Genomic DNA, 27,905 nt, shown 5'->3' with positions numbered 1-27,905 from the left:
GAGGATCTTAGTCATTGATCACAGGAGCAGGTGTGCCAGGATTGAGGCACATTGTACTGGAGAGAAAGGCAAAGATATTAGCAGGATCTTACATTTGTCTGGGTTTCCATGTTTGAGTCCTCTGTGTGCACATTTTTTCATTTGAGTGTAACAAGCCTCTAAGGTGGCAGGGCGGACACGGCCATCTCCATTTTATACAATAGAATGGAAAAGGATCCTAAGACTTGGAGAGACTTTCCCACCCAAGATCACAAAGGTGGAGCCCAGACCATCCACTCCCCAGTTAGTCACAGATCAGATATACACACACTTAAATGGACACAGTGTCTCCACAATTTCTATCAAAAGGGCTCTCTGGTAACCGGAAAGACGTCATGACTATTTTGTCGTAGAGGGTGCTTGGGCCAAACCCCTCCTTCCTTTTCCGTTCACTGATCAGGGACCCAGAGTCCTCCCACTCCAGCCCAGCTGCGTGCAAGGTCTGCACAGATAAATTACTTGCCAAGCCAGAGCTGAAAGCTAAAACATGTGATTATTCAAAAAACAGATGCAAAGGATAATAGAGGTTAATGACAGCTAGTCAAAGTACAAACCTTGGTGTTTCTCTGTCTCTTTTGGAAGAACAATCACAACTGTCATTCATCAAGTAATTCTGCACTATTGAATTAAAGAACAAGTACTGGTTTTGAAATGGTTAAAAGATAACAGTAAGAGGGAGAGGAAAGCAAAGTTCCAACTCATCCCATACATCTCCTTTGGCTTCCTCGAAGGCGTCCTGGACTGGGGCCTGCGGGACCCGCCATTCAGGTTGCGCGCGTCCGGGGACTCTTCACGGGAGCATCTTCCTTAAACACTTCAAGGGGAAGTCCGCCACAAGTCCCTCTCTCCCAACATTCCAAGTTCCGACCTAGCTCTCCCCACCCTGCCCCCCAGTACAATTTCGGCCAATTCCTAATCGCCTCTAGTAATGTCAGTTACTCTTCTCGGCCTCAGAGTGGGAGAGAAGAGAAAGCAGGTGCTTCCCGGCAGGCGGACCCCGCGAGGGCATGCAAAGTTCCCGCGCCGAACTCAGGAAAGTTGGGTGACCGCCTTCCTTCCTCCACGCTCCCCGGCTCTGCGGCTTCTTCCAGGAGCGCGCGTGGATGCCGAATAAAAGGCGGCGCGGAGGGCACTCATGTCGCAGAAACATACCCAGCTGCCTCTGGGAGCAGAGAACAGGTGCATTTTCTCCGACGTCCGGGAGCGGCGCCCGTTGCACCTTGCCCGCGATCGCGCCCCTCGCGCGGACTCCCGCTCGCCCTTTGCGCCCCCGCCCCCCCCAATTCGGGGCGGGGAGAGGCGCGGGGCCACGTGTAATTATTGCCGGCGGGGCCCGCCGGGGAAGCGGGGGTGGGCGCGCCGGCGGGGGGCGGGCGGCGCGGCGCTGGCATAAAGGGGCGCTGCGCGGCGCCCCGGCGTCCGGCTCCCGCGCAACATGCCCGCCCACGTCCCACCGCGCCGCCCGCGTCTGCGGACGCCACCGCTGCTGCTGCTGCTCTTGGCCCTGGGCGGCCTCCGCCTGCGCGCCGAGCCCGGCGACGGCGCGCAGACCTGGGCCCGCTTCGCGCGCCCTCCGGCCCCGGGTGCCGCGGGGCTCTTCCACGACACCTTCCCCGACGGCTTCCACTGGGCCGTGGGCAGCGCCGCCTACCAGACGGAGGGCGGCTGGCGGCAGCACGGCAAGGGTGCGTCCATCTGGGACACGTTCACCCACCGCTCTCCGGCGCCTCCAGGCGACGCCCCGGTAGCCGGCCTGCCGTCGGGCGCCCCGTCGCTGTCCCCGCCCGCCACCGGGGACGTGGCCAGCGACGGCTACAACAATGTTTTCCGCGACACGGAGGGGCTGCGGGAGCTCGGGGTCACCCACTACCGCTTCTCCATCTCGTGGGCGCGGGTGTTCCCCAATGGCAGCGCCGGCGCCCCCAACCGGGAGGGGCTGCGCTACTACCGGCGTCTGCTGGAGCGGCTGCGGGAGCTGGGCGTGCAGCCCGTGGTCACCCTGTACCACTGGGACCTGCCCCAGCGCCTGCAGGACGCCTATGGCGGCTGGGCCAACCGCGCCCTAGCGGACCACTTCAGGGATTACGCCGAGCTCTGCTTCCGCCACTTCGGCGGCCAGGTCAAGTACTGGATCACCATCGACAACCCCTACGTGGTGGCCTGGCACGGCTACGCCACCGGGCGCCTGGCCCCCGGCGTCCAGGGCAGCCCGCGGCTCGGGTACCTGGTGGCGCACAACCTCCTTCTGGTGAGTTCGAGGGGCCAGGCGGAGGGCCACGCCGGGGAGAGGGCCACTGGAGACGTGAACCTCCGGTTAGATGAGGCTCCATTTGAGCACATCTGTGAGGTTAGCTGGGATTCACACCCGGGGAGGAGGCGGGGGGGCGGGCCGGGGGGCGCTGAGCATCTTGGACTTCCCTGGAAAGCGTGGAGTTGGGAATGGGAGGGAAGCCCCCGCCGTGGGAGTGCCTGTGATTGCCCTTTTGGGCCCATCGTCAAAAAGAAATTGGAATTAGTTTCTCCTGTGAGAAAAGGGAGCTCCTTTCTCTGAGGTTAGAGGAATTCCTAGAGGTAAGATAGGGAGGAGTAGGAGCAGACACGGGGAGCATGAGAAAAGAAACAAGTTTGTTCGGAAGCCACGCAGATAGCGTTACTCTCTACTAGAATTTGTGGAGATGTCGAGAGTTCAGTGTTAATCCAATAAGATCTGTCTTGCTTGTAGCACAAGTTCACGCTGCAGCAAATTTGAAGGTATTAAAATCGCATCTACTGCAGAGCAGAGTTCAAACTGTCTTTGGATGTTCTTTCTGTGGATTGAACACTACATCCACCAGGCTTACTTAATCAGCAGGGGTATAATGACCCCTCATAAAATCTTAAACAAAGCTAGCCATAAAAGATAGAAACCACTACAGGGTGGTACAGATTGGGTCCTACAACAACTGTATTCGCACGATGCTCTCTCCAATAGGAAGGATTCCTCAGGGATGAGATTATTAGCCTGACACAATTGATTTTAACACCCTTGTGCAAAAGGCTTAATAAATTTTGACAGCAGGAAGAATGAATGTGCCATGATAAAGTTGTTCCCCAAATAATTCTTTCTCCTTTTTCTCCTTTACTTAGTATTGAAGGTTAGGTCTCATCGATTTGAGGGTTCATTTATAATCTCAGTTATTGGTACACTTTGTACAGAATTTTGTATCATGAGAGAATATTTTATGGATATGAGCAAACATTTTAATAAAACTGTTGAAATGTGTAACTTTGGGCACCACATTTTGGTGACTTGTGGGCCTACTGGAAGACCTATTTTTCTTTAAACATCTTTATTGGAGTAGAATTGCTTTACATTGTTGTGTTAGTTTCTGCTGTATAACAAAGTGAATCAGCTATACATATACATATATCCCCATATCCCCTCCCTCTTGCGTCTCCCTCCCACCCTCCCTATACCACCCCTCTAGGTGGTCGCAAAGCACTGAGCTGATCTCCCTGTGCTATGCAGCTGCTTCCCATTAGCTAGCTATTATACATTTGGTAGTGTGTATATGTCCATGCCACTCTCTCACTTCGTCCCAGTTTACCCTTCCCCCTCCCCATGTCCTCAAGTCCATTTCTACGTCTGTGTCTTTATTCCTGTCTTGCCCCTAGGTTCTTCAGAACTTTTTTTTAAAGATGGAAGACCTATTTTTAAATTTAGAATTAAACCACATATTTTGAACAAAGTCAAGATGAAGACCACTTCTACACACTTTAATTGAAGCCATAGATAATTGAGGCAGAACAGTATTGGGTTATTGAGTTGACTTAACTGCTGGAGCTGCTGGTAATGTTGTAATAATGGCTAATTAGATTGTATGTCAGCTCCACAAAACCTGTTTGGTACCACAGGTCATAAAAGAATGTTGGCTTTGTTTGACAAAAAATTTGTGATTTTAGTGATTCCATATTGATACATATTTTTCATTAAGATACTTTAGAGCAGTGGTAATAAACTTTTTCAGTCTGTCAATCCTTTTAAGGAATCAGAAGACCCTAAATAGCACCTGTTCATGGTTGGTGATAGAAAAACTATGGGAAAAACTGGCCGTCTTTTAAAGAAAACGTAAGGAAATTTCAGTTTGTACCAGTTTGTACCAGAAACAAGAGATATGTGGACCAGCTGAAGGACCTAATAGACCATTCCTGCAAAATTACTACTTTAGATTTAAATCACATGAGTTCTATTTTCAGAATGCATGTAATAAACTCTGTGTAAATACAAAAGTTATCAATTGTTATAGCCACTTACATGATCAGTTCATACATAAGATAAGGAACTGGGGCTGTAGGAGCTTTCTGGTACTCTGGTATTTTATTTTATTTTGATTCTAAGCTACTGATTTTTTTTTTTTTTGGAGTACAGTTGCTTTACAATATTGTTAGTTAGTTAGTTTCTACTATACAGCAAAGTGAATCAGCTATACATATACATATATCCCCTCTTTTTTGGATTTCCTTCTCATTTAGGTCACTGCAGAGCACTGAGTAGAGTTCCCTGTGTTATACTGTAGGTTCTCTTTAGTTATCTATTTTATACATAGTATCAATAGTGTATATATGTCAATCCCGATCTCCCAACTCATCCTACCACCACCCCCTCCCCCTTGGTATCCATATGTTTGTCCTCTATGTCTGTGTCTCTATTTCTGCTTTGTAAATAAGATCTATACCATTTTTTTCAAATTCCACATATATTACTCTGGTATTCTAAATAGTCAACATGCTTTTGGTTCTTGTGCCCACTCTTGGCCTTTTGATTAACTTCCCAGTTATATTTTTGTATCCTTACACAAAAACTTGCCAAACACTAACCATCTTTCCCAGAAATGCAGTGGACTTTGTGTTCATAAGAAATTAGTAACAGGGGGACAGTTGGTTTTGCTGATGCTACAAACATAATTACAGTTGCTGTAAAATATTAATTTTGCTTTCAAATTTCTTTGGTTTGGAATTTAGTCATTCTTGTATCTTACAAAGAAGTAAGTTGTCATGATCAAAAATGGTATCTTTCATTGTTTCATATGAGATATTTTCATTCTGATTTCAATACTCTTTCTTGGCGTGTGTGTTAGGGAGGGAAGTTTTGATCTTAGTTGAAAAGATAAATTATATTCCCCAGATTTTGGTAATGGAACGTTTTGGTAATAGAACATTTCAGCTAGGGCTTAGATATTACTGGCAGGGGTCACTGGGCCCCTAGCTTATTCATCTGCGTTTGGGGATGTAATAACTTGTGAAGGATAAATCTGGCCAACACCCCTCCCCTGCCCCATTCTCTGCTTCCACTAATTTACAGGTGGACTAAGGAGACCCCCTGGGGAGACTGGAAATTTGGACACTACCGCCCCCCCCTACCCCGGAGGACAGGAGGCAGGCCAGACAAACTGCAGGATGAATAATGAGGTGGGGAGGCTTTGCTCAGAATGGAGTCTTCGTGGTTTTTTGCGGGTTTCTGGTGCTGAGGTAAACCTTAATAAAAATAGCCTCTGTGTGTGTATGTGTGAGAGAGAGACAGAGACAGACTGACAGCCAGAACTGAAAGGAGGATTTCTCTGCAGAGCCCTAGGAATCCAGACTGCTTTGCTCAGAGTATAACCCAGGAAGAAGACACACCTCCTCTCTGACTTGAAGAGGGACTGCTCTGCCTTCATGGCTCTTGAAAGATGGTTCTTGATGGCCCCAGAAAAACTAGTGTTAAGGCCTGTGGTTGGGAGTCCAGCTCCAGCGGTGCCTCTGAGTCTTTGTTCTGCCCGTGGGTTTCTGACCGAGTTGAAGATAAACATGGGCCTCCCAGGGAGTCTTGCAAATGTCTGTAAAGGGAACCTGTGGGAAAAGACAACTTGTTTCACTTAAGGAGGTGGGGCTGGGAGATGTTACTTTGGGCATTTCGTATAGTGCAGACCTGACTGGTATTGAACATCAGTGCTCCTGTCTCAGCTGATCTACCCACAGCATCTGTCCAGCCACTATTCTCTTTCTTGCTACACTTCCTCAGCTTGGCTTCCAGAACCCAACTGCCTCTCCCTTCTCCTCTCAGCTCACTGGCGATTCGTTCCCAGTTCCCTTTGCTTATTCCTCTTCATCCTGCCTCTAAATACTGGAGTGCCTTGTGCTCCCTCCTGGGACCTCTTCTTAGATTCGCTCCAAGTGAACTCTTTGAATACTCTATGTCCTGATGACTCCAAATTTTGAGTCTCCAGCCAGAACTTCTGATCTGAGCTCCAGACTTGGAGCACTTGGAGTGCCTTCTCCACTCTGATGTCAAATAGGCATGTCACATTTAACATCCAAAATCAAATTCCTGTTTTCCCCATCTCCATTATGGCAGCTTTGCTCTTTCAGTTGGTTGGGCCCCAAACCTTAACTTCTTCCTTTCTCTTACATCTTATATTCAATCCATCAACCAATCCTATAGCTCTACCTACCTTCAAAATGTATACAGAATCAAAGCACTTCTTTTATCTATAGCTACAGGTCCAAGCCCCTATCAGATTCTGCCTGCATCACTGGAATAGCCTCCTAGCTGATGTCCTTGCTTCTGCACTTGCCCCTTGCAGTTTGCCATGATGGATATTCTCAAGGATATCATTATGTATGAACAAGACAAAGTCCCTCATTTATTAAAATCCCACTTCTTCTTCGAGAACCAGCTCACATGCTCCCTTTGGCTCCACACTCGAATGCCATCTCTTTCTCCTGTGGAATCCCACAGTGCTTCACTCTGATGCCTCCTACCATACTTCTCCTTTTATTTAATCATTTGCTTCCTTTCACTAGCCAGGTAATTCCTTAAGTGAGGAAACCAGGTTCACTTCATCTATCCTAAAATGCCATCTTGCCCTTGGTAGGTGCTCAGTAAGTGGCTTCTGGCTGTTTAACAGCCTGACTCTGCCTTCATAAACTGATGCTCCTAGGATCTGCTCTCTTTGTCAGTCTTTCTAGCCATGTTCTTATGGGACAGGGGGTACTAAATTCTAATCAGATAGTAAGATCAGTAAATATAATGGGGCAGAATCTGATATTTTTCAGTAAAAATATAAGGTTCATCATTAAATGTATGACTCCATTGTAAAAATTTCCAAACAACTGAAAACTATCTATAGTCACTATGCAACACTATAAAAAAGTTTTCAGAATGGGAGGTGGGGAAATTCTCCTGGCTGGCTTTGGGAGCATTTATTGGAAGTGGCTTGAGTTTTCATTCCCTAAGTAATAGTGGAGGCAATTTATCTACTAGATACATGTTTAAATTATACATGCTATGTACTTTTGTGAAGCACTTTACCAATTTTCCTCTCATTAAAATGTTTTTGGTACATTGCTGGAATAATCAACTGGGTTGAACGTTAATGTATTTTATAGACTACTGAATTCAATGGTGTGTTTAATCAGAAATGGTTAAAATATCTCCTGAAGAGCTTGACTCACTCTTCTTTGAATATCTGATTGAACACAGTGTTTTTTGAAGGTCACAGTCAAGTCCAAGAAAAAAATTTACAAATAGGAAAAGAACTAATAAAATAATTTCAAAATCATAACAATGTTTTACAATGTCAGTTATTTCGAGTTGAAGAAAAGAGGGAAAATACAGACTACTAAGCATTCAAATAATGCCAATATACATTTCTTAAGTGCAAAATGAATGAATGCACAACTGTATTACCTGAATGTGTAGTTAGTCATGAATTTGGCACACAGAAGTCCTCTGAGTTATCTTAATTTTTCAAAAAATATGATTGCTCCAAGCCAGAATTTTAAAATTAATTTGTACAAAAAGTGCTTTTCTTTCAACGAATGTTATCTTTTTAAGGCATAAAGGAAATTTTAGGTGTAGGAAGAGAATAAGTACAAAATAAAATTGAGAGGACAAGAAATAAAGAGTGGGTAAGTAAGAATACATACTGTTACTGAATCCTTCAAGATCCACATCTTCTCAGGAAACTGCAAAGTGATACTTGTAATCTGTACTTAAACAGATAGAGCATATAAAAGGTAGATTATGCTTATCTTGATACATTCTGGGTACAAAGATAATCTAAAGGATCAGTATAGCTCTTTTCCCTTCCACCTTGGGATAAACTCTTATTTATCCTTCAAAGACTTGACTCAAACACTCCCATTTTGCGATAACAGGCAGAGAGGATCATTTACTCATTTGCGACTCCTTGAGGTCAGAGACTGCATATCATATTTCTTTTTAAATTTTTAGTGCTTATCTCAGTCCTTGGAGCAGAGGAAATATTCAATACAATTTTTAATGAATGAATAAATATAGATGTAAAATAATTTTACTTCAATATGTCCTTTTTTTCTTTCTTCTAAATTGAACACCTACAGTCTGTTTTCTCACCCAGTATCTGGGAAGGAGTTTTAAAAAGTGAGGAAGAACAGGGGAAAAAATTTCTGCCCAGATAAGTATGTAACCTTTGCACATTTACAAGGCAAAAAATATCCCCATCCCCATTTTCATCCCGTGGACAGGGGAGGAGGGGAACAGGGGAAGGGGGAGAATGTGACCTTGTGAGTGCCTGACCTGGAAGCTGCATCATCTCTTCCACTCACCTCCCATTGGCAGGACTCAGTCACGTGGTGTAAGGAGCATGGGAATTACTGCAGCTGCGTAGCCATGTGCTTAGCGAATCAGGTGGGAACACGTCATTAAGGACAAGCATTCAGCTCTCCTACACCGTCCACCTCTCAAATATATTGTGAAAATTAAAACAAAATCATGTATGTCGACATGTTCTGAAAAACGTAAAGAGCTCTACAAAGGTGAGGTATGAATTTTTATTGTCAATAATAATAAAAGCAAGAGTGTTTGAGAAGTGATTCTCTTGAGCTGTTTAGGTGAAAGGAATTAGACAAACGCTTTAGAAATTGTTGCCTCACTTAACTTCTTCATTCAGTGGGATAGAGTCTTTGCAATTATTTCAACAGCATTTGACTAAAGATTTTCAAATGAGTTTTGAGATAATTTATTTTACATAAAACCTATTACCAAGTACCTTTTCTTGATGTTTAAAGGAAATATACTAAAATTTATGACTGATATAATTTGATATATTGACTTAAAGATAAATATTTAGTGAACTTGCATGGCCCCAGTCTGAATAGATTTTTTTTATTAATAACATTATTATTTGAAGTATGGATGTCAGAACATCATCCATGAACCAGTATCATTTATAGTTTGATAAAATACTCAAAATAAACTGAAACCAGTACTATACATTAAGTTTAAATATAATGGTGAGAAGATATTATTTGCATGTCTATAAGTGCACTACTATTTGATAATTAGAATGTTAGAATTAGAAGGCACCAGGGAAATCCCAGGTCAGATTTCTTCTCAGGACCAACTCCTTGCAGTTTCCCTGGGGTCCTCTAGCTTCTGCTCGACTATTTGCGGCAAGAGGAACCCAGCTCCTCTCAAGTTGCCCACTCGATTTTATCTTTTATATTGATTGGAAACCTGCCTCTGTATGGGACTCACCGCGGTTGTCTCTGCCTCCCTAAATCTCAAAGAATGAAACAAACTGCTTTTTGACGAGACAGCTTTTCAAATATCTGAAAAGGCCACTATGTTCTTCCTAAGTATTTTCTATTTTATTCACACTCATGGCTGCTCCTCCGAGAAGAATTAGAGGGAGCTGGCATTTAGTCAGGGCTCCTTCTTGGGAGACTGCGGTGGGGCAGACAGGAATGTGGTTGAATTCTGAGAAAGCAAATGTGGCTGTTGAGAGGGCTCTTTATCTTCTGACACTTGAGGAAACGGTGGGGAGGGAGAGGGAAGAGTTGACCTTTCTATCTCCCCAGAGGTGGGTCTTTGAGGAACAGAGCAGAACAGGGATGTCTGTGGGAGCTGCCTGTGTCCATCGCCCTTACCAAGGGGCTGCAGATGGTGGAGATGACTGAGGACACCCAAAGTAGGAAGGGCGTTCTGGGCTCCGCGTTCTGGGAACCAGCTGTGCAGCCGGGGCCAGGTGCAGCAATGCGCAGTTCACGTCATAGGATCAGCGCATGGAGGGGCCGAAGCTCAGATGGGAGAGGAGGGGAAGGACACGAAGCAGGAGAAGTGAGCCCAGACTCTTTGAAGGCTTCTCTTAAGATTTGATGTGCAGACCAAATTTCAGCTGCCCCAGATGTTCAGGGCACATTTCTTATTCTGGACACCGAATCCTGTCCCTGCCGTCCAAGACTGCATTCGCGGTTTTGGCTGTTACCTTCCTGCGGACTCGGATTAGTTTGTGGTCAGCGAAAACCTCTCAGGCTTTTAAATTTTTTCCCATGTGAATTGCTGTTAAGCCAGACTTCCCTTGTCATCTCCTTTTGTCACTTATTTTTGAACTTTTAATCGTATTAAATTTCATCCTCAATGTGTAAAGGTGAGAGGAGGATTACCACAGATGGTGGATGCTTCTTAAAAATTGGAAATAACCTAAATATACTAGGGTGATCTGTTAAAGGAATAGCAGTGCACAGGTATAGTGGAATAAATAGTATTCGGCCATTATAAAGTTAATGTACGGTGATTAAAAAGTTGCACATGGTATGTTATTAAGAGAAAAATGCCATATGATATATTATGCTTCTTATATATCTCTGTTGTGTGAAGAAGTGTGAATAAGTAGAGAGCACTCTATAGCTCTTTAGCTGTGCTGAGCTCTCTTCAGCCACTGTCCTTTCCCCCAGCTTCTTTCGTGGCATGCCCAAGCCTAGATTTGTTATCCCTGCTTTCTCCTCCCATAAAATCCTGCACTGCCCTTCTAATAATACTTCACACATTTTATTGAAATTATTTGTTTGTCTTTCCCCAAAGACCTCAGCTTTGAGATGCTAGGAGTCATGTTTATCTTGCTTTCCATTTATATCCAGAGCATGAATGAAAGAGTGCACTGGCTCCCCCCACCCCCTCCCCCCCAAATGTGAAAGGGAAAAAGAAAAATGTTAACAGTGGGTTATTTCTGGATAGTGCGATTATGGGTAATTTTTTCTTTCTGATTATCTGGATTTTCTAATTGTTCTATAAGCAAAATGTAATACTTTTGTGATGGAGAAATCGTAAGTGGTGTTTCTGGGAAAAGATGGCTGAGTGAATTTACCCATCTAATTTATTTTCCCTCTTGAAACCCCATTAAACTTTAGTAAAGAAACAGTTAAAGCAAAGAAGGGGGGCGGCAAGGGGAGGGAAGGAGCAAAGGAGGGAAGGGTGAGGGAGAAAGACCCACAGTGATGGAGAGAGCAGAATAGTAACAGAAATTTGGAAGCTGAGAAGCAGGTGGGAGAGTATTCCTGACTCAGCGGATCTGAGCAAGCTGACTGCTGAATTGGCTGTGGGAGAAGCCAAGAACCAATCCTACGATTGCAGAATCTTCCAGAGGCTCAGAGAATAGCAAGAGCAGGTACTATGGAACTGGAGGTGAAGGGAGTGGGTGCTTAAAATGAGAATTGGTTGAAAGCTGTGTAAGAAACAACTAGGTTTCTGGGTCTCTTCCCCCAGTCCCGCCTGTTGGGCATATGCTGCTTCTCCACTCAAGGAGAAAACTCGAAGTGAACTTTCTGGAGAGTATAAAATGGAAAGTGTCTGGACTGAGGGACATCAGGCACAACTGAGGGCATGAGCACCACACTGAAAATAAGGACTAAGTGAACATATGCGACAAGTTTGAGACACCCACCCCTTCCCCAGACCCCTCCTCCACCCCGCTCCCAGCTCTCCTTGCCCACCAGGCTCTTGGAATGTTGGCTGTGTGACTTCTACTCTCCAGGGAGGGACTGGAAGTGTCTTCTCCAGGGAGTCTGATGAGCTCATGCGGAAAGACCTAAGATGCTGATCCTAAAGGTTCCACAACAAATGGCAGAGACAGATCACTCCACAGTGAAGCTCAAAATCAACATGCCCCACCCACATGCTCAGACCTTCCAGTCAGGGTTTTTGTTTCTCGTTCTTAAACATGAGTAGACAATCAAGAATCAACAGGATCCGAGGAAAGCCTCTAACTTGAAAGATTGAGACCCACCTAAATGAAGAGGGGAAAAAACTCAACTTTCTGGGGCAAAAACTTGGAGGAAACTGAGAATATATAAGGAGGAAAAAAAGCTAAAAAGAAAAACAGAAGACTCAGTCAAAAGATATTACAAACTTCTAGTTATAAAATAAGTCATGGGATGTAATGTACAGCATGGTGATTATAGTTAATACTGTATTTTGTGTTTGAAATTTGCTAAGGGAGTAGATCTTAAAAGTTCTCACAAGAAAAAAAAAATTGTAACTATGTGTGGTGATGAATGTTAACTAGACAGGTTGTTTCACCCGAGTGAAGTGGGCAAGTAGGAGAAGTTGTGGCCCTGGGTGAGCATGTGCCCCAAGTAATTCTCTGTCAGGAGGGATGAGGTATGGTCCTGCCAGATTCTCTGATTTTAAAAGAAGCTAGAAACTCAGAATTTTGAGTGAAATTTCCTGAATTTTAAAGATTATCTCAAAAAAAAAAATTTAAGCCTGACAAAGGCCAAACAAATCTGTATGGATTTTGAGTTTATAACCCCAGACCTATAGCATCTGGCTCATCTGAAGCCCTGACAGGAGCGTGACTCCACACCCTCCAGTGTGCCTCGTCCATCACTATCTCCCTGAGGCTCTAGACGGGGGCTGTGGCTTCCCACTGAAGTGGTGAAATTTCCCCAAATTGAATGGTTGCATATGTTGAAGAATGTGGATTTTTGAGCGTGTTCAGATTGGGTAGTGCCAGGGATTAGATCCTGCAATATTAAATAAATAATGGATATTCACTTAAACTTATTTTATTCGATGACATCAGTAGGTCTTTGTCAGATCATTAGACAATCTACTTAATCGCAAAGAATACTCACACCCTACCATATTCCCAGGCCTGAGACTGGAGGCTTGCTTTCTGGAGTAATTGAAAGACAGGGGAGTGGAACTTTGGGGCTACATAGAGCAAAGACAGGAGTGAGACACGGGGATGAACACAGTGGCTCAACTGGAATTGGACCTACAAACTTCCCATCACCTCCCAGCAGCCTGATCACTCTAAGCAGATAGCATCTGTCTCTCCTGGTAGGGGAAGGGAGGGTATTCGGTGCCTTTGAACGGCACCAAAGTAAGGATCTCACCCACTGACATTGGGGGCTGGTCCTCTAATGAAGTGACTGACTTCCTGGCAAATCAGCATAGCTTGCTGCCTATAAAGTGTCCCCATGCCTATAATTTTGACTAGATTTTAAACACTTTTCTCTTAAATAAAAGTGAATGGACAGCCAAGCATCAAAAGGTATTTGAGGAAAAGTGTCCACCATGAAACAGGGAGAATAAAATAAATACACAGAAAAGCAAACCATGAAAAACACATTATGCAGGAAATTAAATACACACAAACTGAAAAAGGAACAAATCAGAGAATATTTAAAAATTCTTGAACATCAACAATGTGACTGTTGAAATAAGATGTTTAGTAAAAAGATTGAAAGATATAGGAAAAGAAGTGCCCCCAAAGTAGTACAAAATGACAAAGAAATGGAAATATTAAAGAAAGGGGAAAAAGATTTAAAAGATGAAACATAAAAGTCCAACATCAAACTAATAAGAATTCAGAAAGACAATAAGGAAATGGAGAGCAGGAAATTATTAAAGGAAGAATATAAGAAAATCCTTCAGAACTGAGGAACACAAGCCTTTAGCTTTAAAGATCCTTCTGAATTCTTAGCACAATGAATGCACAGTTATGTAGGGATTTAGAAAGCTTACCTTCTGATATGGTACTGGCACAAAAACAGAAATATAGATCAATGGAACAGGACAGAAAGCCCAGAGATAAACCCACACACATACGGTCACCTTATCTTTGGTAAAGGAGGAAAGAATATACAATGGAGAAAAGGCAGCCTCTTCAATAAGTGGTGCTGGAAAAAATGGAAAAAATGGACAGCTACATGTAAAACAATGAAATTAGAACACTCCCTAACACCATACACAAAAATAAACTCAAAATGCATTAAAGACCTAAATGTAAGCAAGATCCTTTTTGACCCACCTCCTAGAGAAATGGAAATAAAAACAAGAATAAACAAATGGGACCTAATGAAACTTAAAAAAGCTTTTGCACAGATCATAAAGAAGACGAAAAGACAACCCTCAGAATGGGAGAAAATATTTGCCAACAAAGCAACTGACAAAGGATTAATCTCCAAAATACACAAGCAACTCATGCAGCTCAATATCAAAAAAAAACCCAATCCAAAAATGAGCAGAAGACCTAAATAGACATTTCTCCAGAGAAGATATACAGATGGCCAACAAACACGTGAAAGGATGCTCAACATCACTAATCATTAGAGAAATGCAAATCAAAGCTACAATGAGGTATCACCTCACACCGGTCAGAATGGACATTATCAGAAAATCTACAAGCAATAAATGCAGGAGAGGGTGTGGAGAAAATGGAACATTCTTGCACTGTTGGTGGAAATGTAAATTGATACAGTCACTATGGAGGACAGTATGGAGGTTCCTTAAAAAACTAAAAATAGAACTATCATACGACCCAGCAATCCCACTACCGGGCATATACCCTGAGAAAACCATAATTCAAAAAGAGTCATGTACCACAATGTTCATTTTAGTTCTATTTACAATATCCAGGCCATGGAAGCAACCTAAGTGTCCATCGACAGATGAATGGATAAAGAAGATGTGGCACATATATACAATGGAATATTACTCAGCCATAAAAAGAAATTGAGTTATTTGTAGTGAGGTGGATGGATCTAGAGACTATCATACAGAGTGAAGTAAGTCAGAAAAACAAATACCGTATATTAACACATATACATAGAATCTAAAAAAAAAAAAAGCTTCTGATGAACCTAGGGGCAGAAGAGGAATAAAGACACAGACGTAGAGAATGGACTTGAGGACACGGGGAGCAGGAAGGCTAAGCTGGGACAAAGTGAGAGAGTGGCATGGACATATATACACTACCAAATGTAAAATAGCTAGTGGGAAGCAGCCACATAGCACAGGGAGATCAGCTCGGTGCTTTGTGACCACCTAGAGGGATGGGATAGGGAGGGTGGGAAGGAGATGCAAGAGGGAAGGGATATGGGTATAGATGTATACATATAGCTGATTCACTTTGTTATACAGCAGAAACTAACACACCATTGTAAAGCAATTATACTCTAATAAAGATGTTAAAAAAAAAATAAATCCTACCTTCTGTGTAATCTTTCCTAAGAAGCTAATGGAAGGCATGCACCAACGAAATTACAGAGTAAATAAACGGGGAGAAAACAGATGTAGAAAAGTATAGCTATAATCCATAAGAAATAAAGAAAAATTCTAGGACGAGAGCAGTTCTAGACAGCATCTCGTCCAGATGGAACCAGGAGGATGGAAGAATCTAGCAGAGAAGGGAGAGCTCTAAGTAAAAAAGTAGACTCAATAGAATAGAGGGTAGTGAATATGATGGAGAATCACGAAAACATTAAAACACGTAGGAAGTATTACACAAGTTTAATAGTGAGGTGATGATTTATTCAAGGGAAAATAAAAAGCTGTACAAAAAAAGAAATATTATAGTGTCCTATTTGGCTCTCCAGTGAACAATATTTATATGAGAACCTCGATGCGACTATTGGTTAATGATTTGAATAAGAACAGACATTTGGGAGAATGAGGCAAGAAAATTGAGGGGTGTGAGAGAGCTAACTCTTCATTATGTTGAATTATTAAATGTTGGAAGAAGCATATTATTTAGAAATATGGTAGTAATTACTGGAAGAAACAGCTAAAAGTTAACTGTAGTTGTCTGCAGGGAGCAGAAGTGGGAGTTTGAGAAGGCCTGGGGAAGATGCTTACTGTTTTTCATAAGCCTTTGATTTTAAACTACATTAATGAGTTTATTTAATTAAAAATAATTTTGAAAAAGCCTGTACCACTGAATAATGCTTTAAAGTTTCTGAAATGCTTTTGTGTATTTTGGGGGGCCGGTAAAATAGTTGAGAGGCTCAGATTTTAGGGATCTAAACTGCCAAGGGATCAAACTGGGATCAGAACCCAGGTTTTCCAGCCATCTTACCACTGGGCGTATACCCTGAGAAAACCATAATTCAAAAAGACATATGCACCCCAGTGTTCATTGCAGCACTATTTGCAATAGCCAGGACATGGAAGCAACCTAAGTGTCCATCGACAGATGAATAGATAAAGAAGATGTGGTACATATATATACAAAGGAATATTACTCAGCCATAAAAAGAAATGAAATTGAGTTATTTGTAGTGAGGTGGATAGACCTAGAGACTGTCATACAGAGTGAAGTAAGTCGGAAAGAGAAAAACCAATATTGTATATTAACACATATATGGGGAATGTAGAAAAATAGTGCAGATGAACCTATTTCCAGGGCAGGAATGGACGTAGATGTAGAGAACGGACATGTGGACACAGCGGGGGAAGGGCAGGGTAGGATGAATTGGGAGATTGGGACTGACATATATACACTACTATGTATAAAATAGATAACTAATGAGAACATGCTGTATAGCACAGGGAACTCTACTCAGTGCTCTGTGGTGACCTAAATGGGAAGGAAATCCAAAAAAGGGGATATATGTATATGTATAGCTGATTCACTTCGCTGTACAGCAGAAACTAACACAACATTGTAAAGCAACTCTATTCCAATTTTAAAAAAAAGAGCCCAGCTTTTCTGAACCCCTGGTTGCAGTGCTCACTGCCTTACTGCATGCTGTCTCCAGCCCACAGTTTTCATTTGTGTGTGTGCTGGTGAATGTCTAGACCAAGGGTAGGTTCCCTCCTTGTCACATCGGCGCTCAGAAATGGAGGTGTCACGAGTGTACCTGGGCTGTGAGCTCTGCATATTCCCTGCCTAATAACTTGCCCGTTGTGTAAATATTTGCTTGGTGGAGTAATGATTCCATGATAACTCAAATAATAGTCATGAAAAAGACACATTTCAATTCAGAGCTCTCATTTTTTTTCTTCTACACAATTCTCATTTCTGAAAAATTAAAGAAACCAAACAATCTTTCGTGAGGAGTTACAGCAGAAACCGTGTGTGGATGTTTCCTGGTGTTTATTGCTACTCTGTGAGAAATAAGATGGGGGAACGAAAACCGCGTCATTCACAATTTGATTAAAAAGCTTTTCTTCTTTTTTTTCTTTTCCTTTCATGTTTAAGCCTTGCAGTTTTGAATTTTCCCTTTCTTCATAAAGGAAGACAGGTCAAGCAGCTATGATTCCAGTTCCCCATTCTGGAAACACCCTCACAGCTGTTTAATACATTTGGCCTCAACTCAACCCCCTGTCCACTCACTCACTGCCTTTCAGCCACAGGAAGGGCTTGCTGTTGTGCCTTGGGGCCCTTTTTTCTGGTTCTTCTCTCTGCCTGGAATGTTCTCCCCACCCCACTGTACCCCCAGATCCACAGCTCCCTCACCTCCTTTAAGCCTATGCTCAAAAGACACGTTCTCAAATGAGGCACATCCTGAACACCCCATTTAAAATGCTTCTCCCAGCACCCCAGACTTAGTGGGAGTAGAGGACCCCTTCCTGGCTCAAGAAGCACTTTCTGGGGGCCTGGAGAAGAGAAGAGTTCACCGAGTTCATAGGTACTGCAGATGAAATGTGTGAACATGACTTTCTTGGGTTTGGTTTTTAGCTTCAGAATAGAAGAGCAATTAAAAAAACAAACAAAAACAAACACACAGCCTCTGGCATAATAGTGGCTATTGAAAAGGCAGCCTTCGATTCCTTATGCAACCCCCAGACAGAAGCTCATTCTTTGGATTTAGTAGTTGCTCAACACTGCAGGGCCAAGAGGCTTATGCGTGTTAATTAACACCCTTGATGAACATTTGTAAATGAGTCCCACCAAAGCCCAAGCTGACCAGCTTTTTTTGTGATAAAGAATAATCTTCGGGGATTATTTAAGATCACAAAAGGAGACTAAGGAAAAAATGTTCCTAGACTTGGAAATGGGGCAGAAGGATTACTGACGTCCTCCTGAGCAGCGTGCCTATTAGGTTAATCCTATTCTCTGATTCTGACTCTCTGTGGGTGCAGAAGGGAGTGTGTCTTTTTTAGATTTGTTGTTTACTGTGGATCAGGGTATTTTAAGTTCTATAAGGGTAGATGTTAATGGAAATGATTCTTGCCTAATAGGAGCACATACGGATTTTGTCCTACGGAGATGGAAAATGAAAAGATTAAAACTACGGCATATTCAATGAAAGGAAAATAAAGACTCCTGTGAGTGCTACCAAAACCAATGGCATCTCCTCTCCTTGGCACCCAGGGCTCCCTTATTTTGTTCCCTTATTTTCACACCACTTACCATCTTTTAACATGCTTTTTAGTTCACGTTTATTATGTTTGTTGTTTTTTTCTTCTCTCCTCCTGCTGAGATGGAAGTTCCATGAGGGCAGAGGTTTTTGTCTGACTTGTTCACTATTGGATCCCTAAGCGCCAGAACTGGGCCAAGCCTATAGTAGGTGCTCAATAAATACTTGCAGAATGAAAATAGCCCTTAACATCGATCACTGACTTTCAAACTTTTCTGACCTTGACCCTGACAGTAAGAAAGGCATCTTATGTGTTGACACATACACAACAGAAGTCTCACAAAACAATACTTACCCTTATGACATGTGGTGCACTCTGAATAGAATTAGTTCTATTTTATTTCCATTTTCAAAATTTCTGTGGCTATACATAACTCGATTTCACAGCTAGAATCTGTGGTGTGAAAAACTTTGACTTAAGACCATGTAGAAACTGCTACCACATAAGGCAAATGGGAAAAGGGGGGGAAAGAGGGGCAAGCAGATTACTTTCTATTATAGGCTATTCCATAAAACATATTTCCTATTCCTGTAATCTTATCCTGTCTGACAATGTAGAAGACCTCACACATCCACATGTCACTTTTTCTTTACGCGAAAAGTGTTCTCTCTTGCAAGGGAAATTGAGTTATTTCCAAAGCAAAGAGCTATGAATGAGCCTGGGAACTGAGAAATGATCTTAAAGTCTCAGAGAGAGTCAGTTGGTTGGCATCTGCTGTTGATAAGTCAAAGCAGGAGAATTAGGTGACGAGGCAGAAGTAAACATTTAGAAAGTAAAGGTGACTGTTATGGAAGAAAAACACTTTTCTCAATTTTGTTGAAGTCAGAGAGTAGCCGTTTCATGAGGGTATTACAGAATTACTTTGGCAATTATAGTGATAGATGTTTACTGAAAAGAGCCTGGTTGACTGATGAAACTTAGGATGCTTTGGCTGATCTTGGGAATACATCCTTTATCTGAGTCCTTTATCTTCTTGTCGCTTTTTCTCATCTAGCCTGAGGTCTCCCTCCCTGTTCCTTTCTCGGCTCTCATTTTGTTGCTATTAGAAAAACAGGTGCAAAAACCAGGAATTGGAACCCCTCTGTGTCTCCGATAACGTTGTGATTAATGGACCAGATGGATTCTGGTCACAAGCCAGATATTTTGTTAACAACCTAGCATCAATGATTTGGAAGGATTTTCATAGCAGCATGATTTAGTATTAAATAGAATGATTTAACTGATGTTGATTAGTCCTGTACAGATAAATTAATGAGGCAAGAAACCTAATCTCTGATTTATTGATGTATTTACCAAGAGTGAGTTATGAAATAATTTTTACTTCATTTGAAGGAACTTTTTATTCAAAAATGAATGAGTTAAGGCCTTTTATGTAACCTACTTTGGAAAAATCCAGACAAAATGATCATAAGTAACAAAACTCCAAAACTACACCATGATTTTAAAAAAAATCTACCTTGATCTGTATCTTACCTAGTTGTAAAAGCATTCCTTTGAGTGAGTTCTTATAGAATCTCAAACTTGGTTATATGTGTATTAGGAATTCTATATTTGCAAATGACCAACCCCAACTAAAACTAGGTTAAAGAGGAAAAGGGACTTTATTAGAAGGACACTGGGGTGGGTCACAGAATTGGCGAAGAGCTCCAATGACTTTGGGAATAGGACTTGGAAATCACCATTCCCGTTGAGGAAGGCAGTCTTTCTCTCTCACTACACACATGTGCATGTGAGGGCACTTTCCAGTAATCATCACCTTTGTCCAGGACCTTAATCATAACTACATTTTGGCAGTAGCGTTCCAACTTGCAGCATCCAGTTGTTCACATTTTAATCCATTCTGCAAGAGATGATTTTGATTGTATGATTTTGATCCTCATTGTCTCAGAAGTTTATGCTCACCTGTTATGATCTGTTCTATCAAATCCAAATAATTTTGCATTTAAAAGTTTTCATATTCTGGTCCCACACTTTCTATTGTAAACTTATATGCCAAAAGCCACAACGTTTTAAACGCTTTCTCTAATTAGGCTAGTATCATTATTTTCACAACACTGAATACATTCTTATGTCTGTGCCTTTAATCATAATTTCCATGCTTAGATACTCCACTGCCCTCCCCAAGCACCAGCCACATTCCACTATGAGGATATTTTAAATGCTTGTTGCCCCTATACCACTCACCCCAAATGTGGCCCGGGCTAGAAAAGAGATCCTAATTGTTTGGCTTATTACATGGATCTTAGAGTTTTGGGGTGAATTCCAGATGATCTGATGAACTACAACTTGGTCAAAAACATTTTGATGGAGAATAATGTAATGAACTGGATCATTTGGTCAAAAATAAATCTCAGTTACTAGACTTTCTGTATTAATAATTTTGTTTTTCTGTGAATCTTTTAAGCATTCCTAACTTTTTTCCCCCCAGAAATTATGAGGCTAAAGTGTAAGAAACTGTTCTTCCATGTTTGTGAAATTTTGGAGCAACTGAAATGTGTGACAATAGGAGATTAGTAAATCAATAAGTAATTGTTGGATGGTGTGAGATAGAATTAGTTGGAACAATCCAAGTCATCCATCTTTGTGCAAAACATGAAAACATAGCTAAACAAGCGGGACAGACATCATCAGTTTAGGAAATAATCTAGTAAATAATTTGAAGCAGAAAATTCCTGAAACTTGAAAATTTCAGTTACTTTTATTATTTATTTTTCTTATTAGAAAAGCAATGCATGCATGCTTATTACATAAAAGTTAGAAAATCAGAAAAGCAGAACAGCATTAAAAAATGGCCATAGTCCCACTCAGTAGAGATGACAACAATTATCCCCTTGGTAGAAATTCTTCAGAATCCTGTCTTATGTATATTTATTTTATAGATGTGCATATGATTCCATAAATTAGGTAACACTGCTTATGATTTGACTGTAGCTAACTATAATTTATTAAAGTGATTTATTTGTAGCCAACGATTAATTTGTTCCATTTAACCCCTAATTTGTGAGTTATTTCAACTAATCCCTATTGTTGGCCTTTTAGATTTGTTTCAAGTAATCTAAGAACTATGACTGGCACATAGTAGCTACTCAATAAATGTTTGACTAAAAGAATAAGTAAATGAATAATCTCATGTTGTTGGATGTTCAGATTGTTTCAAGTCAACTCTGTTGTTGATGGAGAGTGTACAGTCTTGATGAAGAGCTGCCAGTTTATGAAGAAGCATGACATCTACCCCAACTGTATTTGTGCAGAGGGCAATGGGAAAGGGATGTCTACTGTGTCTGGGGAGCCAAACAAGCCTTCACAGGGGAGATGAGAGTGGAGGTGAATTTGGAAGGAGAGAGAATTTTTCAGAGAATAACTGGGGAAAATAGCAGTAAGAGGAAGCAGGATTAATTAGGGACTCCTTCTTGGAAGAGGCAAGTGTAAACAGAAGGCAGGGAGGGATAGAGATGATAGAGGAAAAGTAGAATGTCATTACAGAGTTGATAGGTTGTCATCCAAGGTATGTACAGGCTTGGGTGAGGGGTAACAAGAAGTTGACCTGACAGTAGCAAAAGAGCAGAGTTGGGGAGCGATGAGATATACATTGATAGGAAATTGTTAATTTGTGGGAGGCTGTAAGGCTTGGTGATCGAGCTAGAAATTCTACTTATTTAATTGGCTAAGAAGTACAAAATAAAGTCAAGCAAGCCCAGCTGCTGCCTAAGTCCATGATTTTTCTGACTGGGTATCAGCGAGGGTGGACATAAGGCCCTGGGCATAGGTTGGGGCCTGGGTGATAGAGGCAGGTCCCAGGCAACTTTTGAGGAACTGCACACAGAGATTACTGGTTATTTTTGTAGATAAAAGTCATAGGGGCCTATTTTTTTGAAATTATTTATGTGCTCTATTAGGTGGTTGTTTTGGGGGAGGATGCTTGAAATTCTTTCTGAAGGAACTTTAGTTTACAATCCATGGGGCTGTGCTGATAGAAATAAGAGGAATAATTCGGCCTACAGTCATGAAATTTAGGCTAGTTGGTGTACTTGTGTAACAGCCCAGGGCAGCAGTGACTTTTAAGAAAGTCCCTAGATGTGTAATCATGATACTATTCTTGAACTTGTGGTAAGAGGATGCCAAAGGGGAAAAAAACTTTCCAGTGCTCTCTGAAATTTATCTAGTCCTTCGACCTTTCTCAGAAGAGTACACCTTTATTTTACAACCAGAACAACATCTTGAGGGCTCTTTTTGGGTAGGGAGTAGACACAAATTAGCCGTTTGAATGTTATTCTGTTTATGGGCTGCATTTCAGTTCTTTTACCATTGGTCTCAGTCCATTTAATTAAGATTATTTGTAGGATTAAATTAATCCTTCAAGAATTATTCCATTTCAGTTTTTTAAAAATCTAAAGAATGATTAAAAAAAAAGTGACCCATTCACTGTCACCTCTGAAATACATTTGAATGTTTAGTACCGTCCATGTCTTTTCCAACTTCAGACTCAGTTACCCAGCTGCCAACCAGGGATCTTCATTGGGATGTCAAACCCATGACCTAAACAGAACTTGATCGCTTCCCTTCCCCAGTCCCTTATTTTTTGCTTTCTCTGTTATCCTTGATTCTTCCCCTCACAAGTCATATGTAACATCCAATTCATCAGCAAGTTCTACTGATTCCACCTTCAATGATAGACTAAATCTGGCCCCTTCTCACTATCTCCTTTGGTCCAAACCAACCTCATCTTTTGCCTGGACCATTGCAACAGCTCCCTAACTGGTCTTCTTGCTCCCATCTTGCCCTCCTAGAGTCTGTTCACCACACAACAGCCAGTCATCTTTTAAAAATCATAAATCAAGTGACATTACCACCACACTTGAATAATAGACATAAATGGCCAGTCACAATTCTAAGTGCTTTCCATATATTAACTTATTCAATCGTCATAAAGATGTGAACATTAGGTGCTATTGTTATCCCTATTTTCCAGATGAGGAAACAGAGGCACAGAGTTAGATTATGTGTCCAAAGTCACACAGCTAATAAGAGTACAGATTTAGAACAGTCTGAGTGACTGTTGTGGTTTTGGTTTGTATTTCCCTATTGATATTGGTGTTGAGCACCTTTCCATGTGCTTATTGAGCATTGGTGTGGATGCTCTAGTGAAATGTCTGTTCAAATTTTTTGTTCATGGTGGGGAGGGGGGTGGTTTCTTTTTTATTATCGATTGGTAGGAATAGTGTATTTACTTGGATATAACTCTTTCGTCATTTACATATTTTTAATATTTCCCCTCAGTGTTTTGTCTTTTCTTTCGTTAACTTTTGATGAGCAGATTTCAATCTTGATGATGTCCAGTTTATCAATTTTTTTCTTTTATGATGAATGCTTTCTGTGTTCTAAGAAATCTTTTCCTACTCCAAAATCAAGAGGGGCTATGTTTTGTTCCACAAGCTTTATAGTTTTAGCTTTTACATTTGGATCTATGAGTTATCTCATATGAATTTTTATGCACAGTGTAAGGTTGAGTTCATTTTTCTCCATATATTTTCACAATTGTTGCAGGAGAATTTGTTGAAAAGTCTTTCCTTTTGCCATATAAGTGCCTTGGTGCATTTGTTGGAAATCAGCTGGCCATGGGCTTTAAAAAGTCTCTATTCTTCTCCTTTGATCTATTTGTCTGTCCTTATGCCAATATCACACTGTATTGACTATTATGCTTCGACTTTGTTCTTCCTTTTGCAGAGTATTTTAACTGTTCTAGGTGCTTTGAATTATATACATTTTAGAATCAATTTATTAATTTCCACAAAAATTGTATTGGGATTTTGGATGGGATGGTGTTGAACCTAGAGATCAACTCAGGGAGAACAGATAATTTAACAAGGTTGAGTCTTACAGTCCATAAAAGTGGTATCCCTCTCACATGTACATTATTGATATTATGTATAAAATAGACAAGCGATGGGAATACACTGAACATAGCACAGGGAACTCTACCTAATGCACTGTGGTAACTTAAATGAGAGGGAAGTCCAAAAGGGAGGGGATATCTGTATATGTCTGGCTGATTCATTTTGTTGTGTGGTGGAGGCTAAAACAACATTGTAAAGCAACATACTCCAATAAAAATTAATAAAAAATGGTATTTCTTTCCATTTATTTAGGTCTTCTTTAATTTCTTTTAGTACTGTTTTGTGTAGTCGGTTTGCACATCTTTTGTGAAATTATTCCTAAGTATTTTATGGTTTCAGTGTTATTGGAAGTGGTATTGTATTTAAAATTTATTTTCCAAATGCTTGTTGCTCATATATTAAAATACAATTGAGTTCTGTATCTTGACAGTGTATTCTGGTAACTTGCTAAATTCACTTATTAATTCTAATTAGGGTTTTTATTTTTTTTTAGATTCCTTAGGGTTTCTATATAGTTAATCGTGTTTTATATGAATGAGTTATTTTCTCTTCTTTCCAATCAACATGACTTCATTTCTTTGATTTGCCTTACTACACTGGCTAGGACATCCAGTATAGTGTAAATAAAAGTTGTGAGAGTGGTTAAGTTTATTTCTAAGTATTTTATTGTTTTTGTATCTATTATAAATGGAATTATTTTCTTAATTTCCTCTTTAGATTATTCATTGATATTGTATAGAAATACAACTGATTTTTTTTTTTTTTTGCGGTACGCGGGCCTCTCACTGTTGTAGCCTCTCCCGTTGCGGAGCACAGGCTCCGGACGCGCAGGCCCAGCGGCCATGGCTCACGGGCCTAGCCGCTCCGCGGCACGTGGGATCTTCCCAGACTGGGGCACAAACCCGTGTCCCCTGCATCGGCAGGCGGACTCTCAACCACTGCGCCACCAGGGAAGCCCAATACAACTGATTTTTGAATGTTGATATCATATCCTACAATTTGCTGAATTCACTTATTAGCTCTAATAATTTTTGTGTGTGTGTGAATTCTTTAGCACAAAAGAATTATGTAGAATCACGTCATTGGTGAATAGAGATAGTTTTACTACTTTCCGACTTCTTTCCTTTTCTTCCCCCTTGCCTAATTACTCTGGTTAGAACTTGCAATGCACTGTTTCTGTCTTGATCCTGATCTTAGGAAAGTCTTTCACCAGTTGAGTATGATGCTAACTGTGGGTTTTTCAGAAATGCCCCTATCACATCACAGTAGTTCCCTTTTATTCCTGTTTTTTTTAGTATTTTTGTCATGAAATACGTTTGGATTTTGTCAAATGCCGTTTCTGCATTCACTGAGATGATCGTACGGGGTTTCCCCTTCTTCATTCCATTAATGTGATGTATTGCATTGATTGATTTTCATATGTTGAACCATCCTTGCATTCCTGGGATAAATCCTACTTGATCATGGTATATACTCCTTTTAGTATGCTGCTGGAATTGTTTTGTCAGTATTTTATGGAGTTTTTTTTGTATCTATACCCATAAGGGCTATTGGTCTGTAGCTTTTTTTTTTTTTTCTTGTGATGTCCTTATTTTAAAAAAGAGAAATTGAAGCAGAGAAGTCTGTCACTCACAGGTCCTGGAGGAAGTACGTAGCATGCCTTAAGGGACCACATGGGGTGGTTAAGGCAGAGCACAGAGAGAGGGAGAGAGACAGAACCCCAGACTCATGCCTTTAATAGGGTCCGTGTGTGAGTGCTTTGGGGTTCCTGGGCCAGATTGGTCAATTCAAACCAAAAGAGGGGTTTTGGTAAGCCCCACAGGGGTCTTTTGTAAGGGGTGCATAAGGCATATACAGTCTGCGAGGCATGGGAGACCTGTTGATCACAGGGGCTATTGGGGAGGTCATCTCAGGAACTTACACTTGTTTGTGATTGTGGGCTGCTGTCTAGGCAGGGCATGCGCTTGCATGAGGGGCTAGTGTCAGTTTAAGTTCCCTGTAGGACACACAGTTAAACAAAATGGATGCCAAGGCAGAATACCATGAAGTAGCTGGTTAAACTCTTGACAGATGCTTTACCTGCCATGTGGGGGGTCCCTCAGTCCAGTCAGTCGACACATAAAACTAATCATCACACTTTCCAGTGCTACAAATTTATACTGTACTTCTCTAAAATAATTGACCACTTGAAAAACACTTTCACTTATATCATATTTAATCCTTGCAATGTCCCTGAAGGAGAATAGATGCTATTCCCATTTGTTCAAAGAAGTACCTGAGGCTCACACTGGTAACAGAGGATTTGGTATCCAAACTTGAGATTCTTCTAATCCAAACTCCAGGTCGTATCACTATATCACAGCGATGCTATGGGCTGAATTCCTCAGCAGGTGGCGTTTCCTTTACCTGCTGTGTTTTTCTTTTTGTTCTGTTGATCCTTTAGGGAGAGAAGGAATAAGCATTCATGGAGACCCTACCATGTGGAAACTCTGTTAGGTGTTTTGTGTAAAGTATCTCATTTAATCCTTATTACAGCCCTGTGAGAGACAGAGGAAAGTTAGTTTTACCTGCCCTGGTTAAGTTATGTGGTCAAAGGCACACAAAAAAGTGATGGAGCAGGAATTTTATCTGATATCAAACACCACGTGTGCACTTCCCTATAGCCAGGGTCATTCGTTTCCTTGCCAGACCTCCTCTGAGCCATGTCAAAGTACTCAAGGTTAGAAGAGTGGTCTGTGATTGTAGACAGTTCTACTGTATGGCTCTGACTTCAGCTACCTGCAAAACTGACCCATATCAGGAAGTTCTTGGTTGCTGCCACTTCTCCCTGGCCTCCTGACTCCCCCCTCTTAGTGCTTGTCCTGTAGAGGTATGTCTGTTAGGGTTAGGCCATGACTATCCACGGGCTTCAAATCAGCCAAATTAGCGAAGTCCTCTAGGCTAACATCGTGAGTGCTACAGCGTGGATTTCCCCTTTTCTTTTCTGTTTAACTGTTAACTGGTGAGATTTCTTGTCAGTGGGGAAGGGAGAGATAGGGTGGTGAAGGTGAGGAAGATAGAGAAGGGTGGGGTACATCACAAATCCAGCAGCATAGCACAATCAACCCTCAGTTTCTTGAATCACATGGGCAAAGGCCACTATTCTTATGATCAATATTGTATTCTCCATTTCCTTCCTAGCATATAGATAGCTGCTTTAGGTCATGAAAAAACACATTCCGTGAAATGAAACCTAGTAGATGTTTACTAAGAAACTAAAAATGAAAGACATGCACTATTTGATTCCACTGAAATATCTGGCTGAACTCATAAGAATGGTGATGAGGCCATTCTTGGACACCTGCACTGAAATGAACTGAGAGCAGAATATTAAGGAACAAGGAAGAGGAAGTTTGGCATATGAGTGCAAGAGCTTCTTCAGGCCCAGGGAGTGGAATGAAAACTGGCATGATCATTGGGAGAATGTGAGTCAAACAGAGAATTAGAATGGAATTTTCCAAGAGAATATATTAGGAGAGCAAAAGGCTGATAAACAGCTCTTG

The 27,905-nt window shown here is 41.4% G+C and overlaps 1 protein-coding gene across 1 annotated transcript in view; it reads left to right on the top strand.

Moving 5' to 3' along the window:
- Positions 1-950: 950 nt before the first annotated feature.
- The window catches only part of KL (klotho), a 39,674-nt gene continuing 12,719 nt past the window's right edge, over positions 951-27,905 (top strand). Inside the window, exon 1 of the mRNA XM_027116531.1 lies at positions 951-2,287. Coding sequence (XP_026972332.1) covers positions 1,475-2,287 — 813 coding nt within the window. The 5' untranslated portion in view covers positions 951-1,474. The remainder of the gene's footprint in view (positions 2,288-27,905) is intronic.

The sequence above is a fragment of the Aethalodelphis obliquidens genome, unplaced genomic scaffold (assembly GCF_003676395.1).
Source record: "Aethalodelphis obliquidens isolate GAN/ISIS:26980383/991018 unplaced genomic scaffold, ASM367639v1 scaffold16, whole genome shotgun sequence".
NCBI classification, from domain to species: Eukaryota; Metazoa; Chordata; class Mammalia; order Artiodactyla; family Delphinidae; genus Aethalodelphis; species Aethalodelphis obliquidens.
The sequence above is the reverse complement of the archived record's forward strand: the minus strand, read 5'-3'. Positions and strand labels throughout refer to the sequence as shown.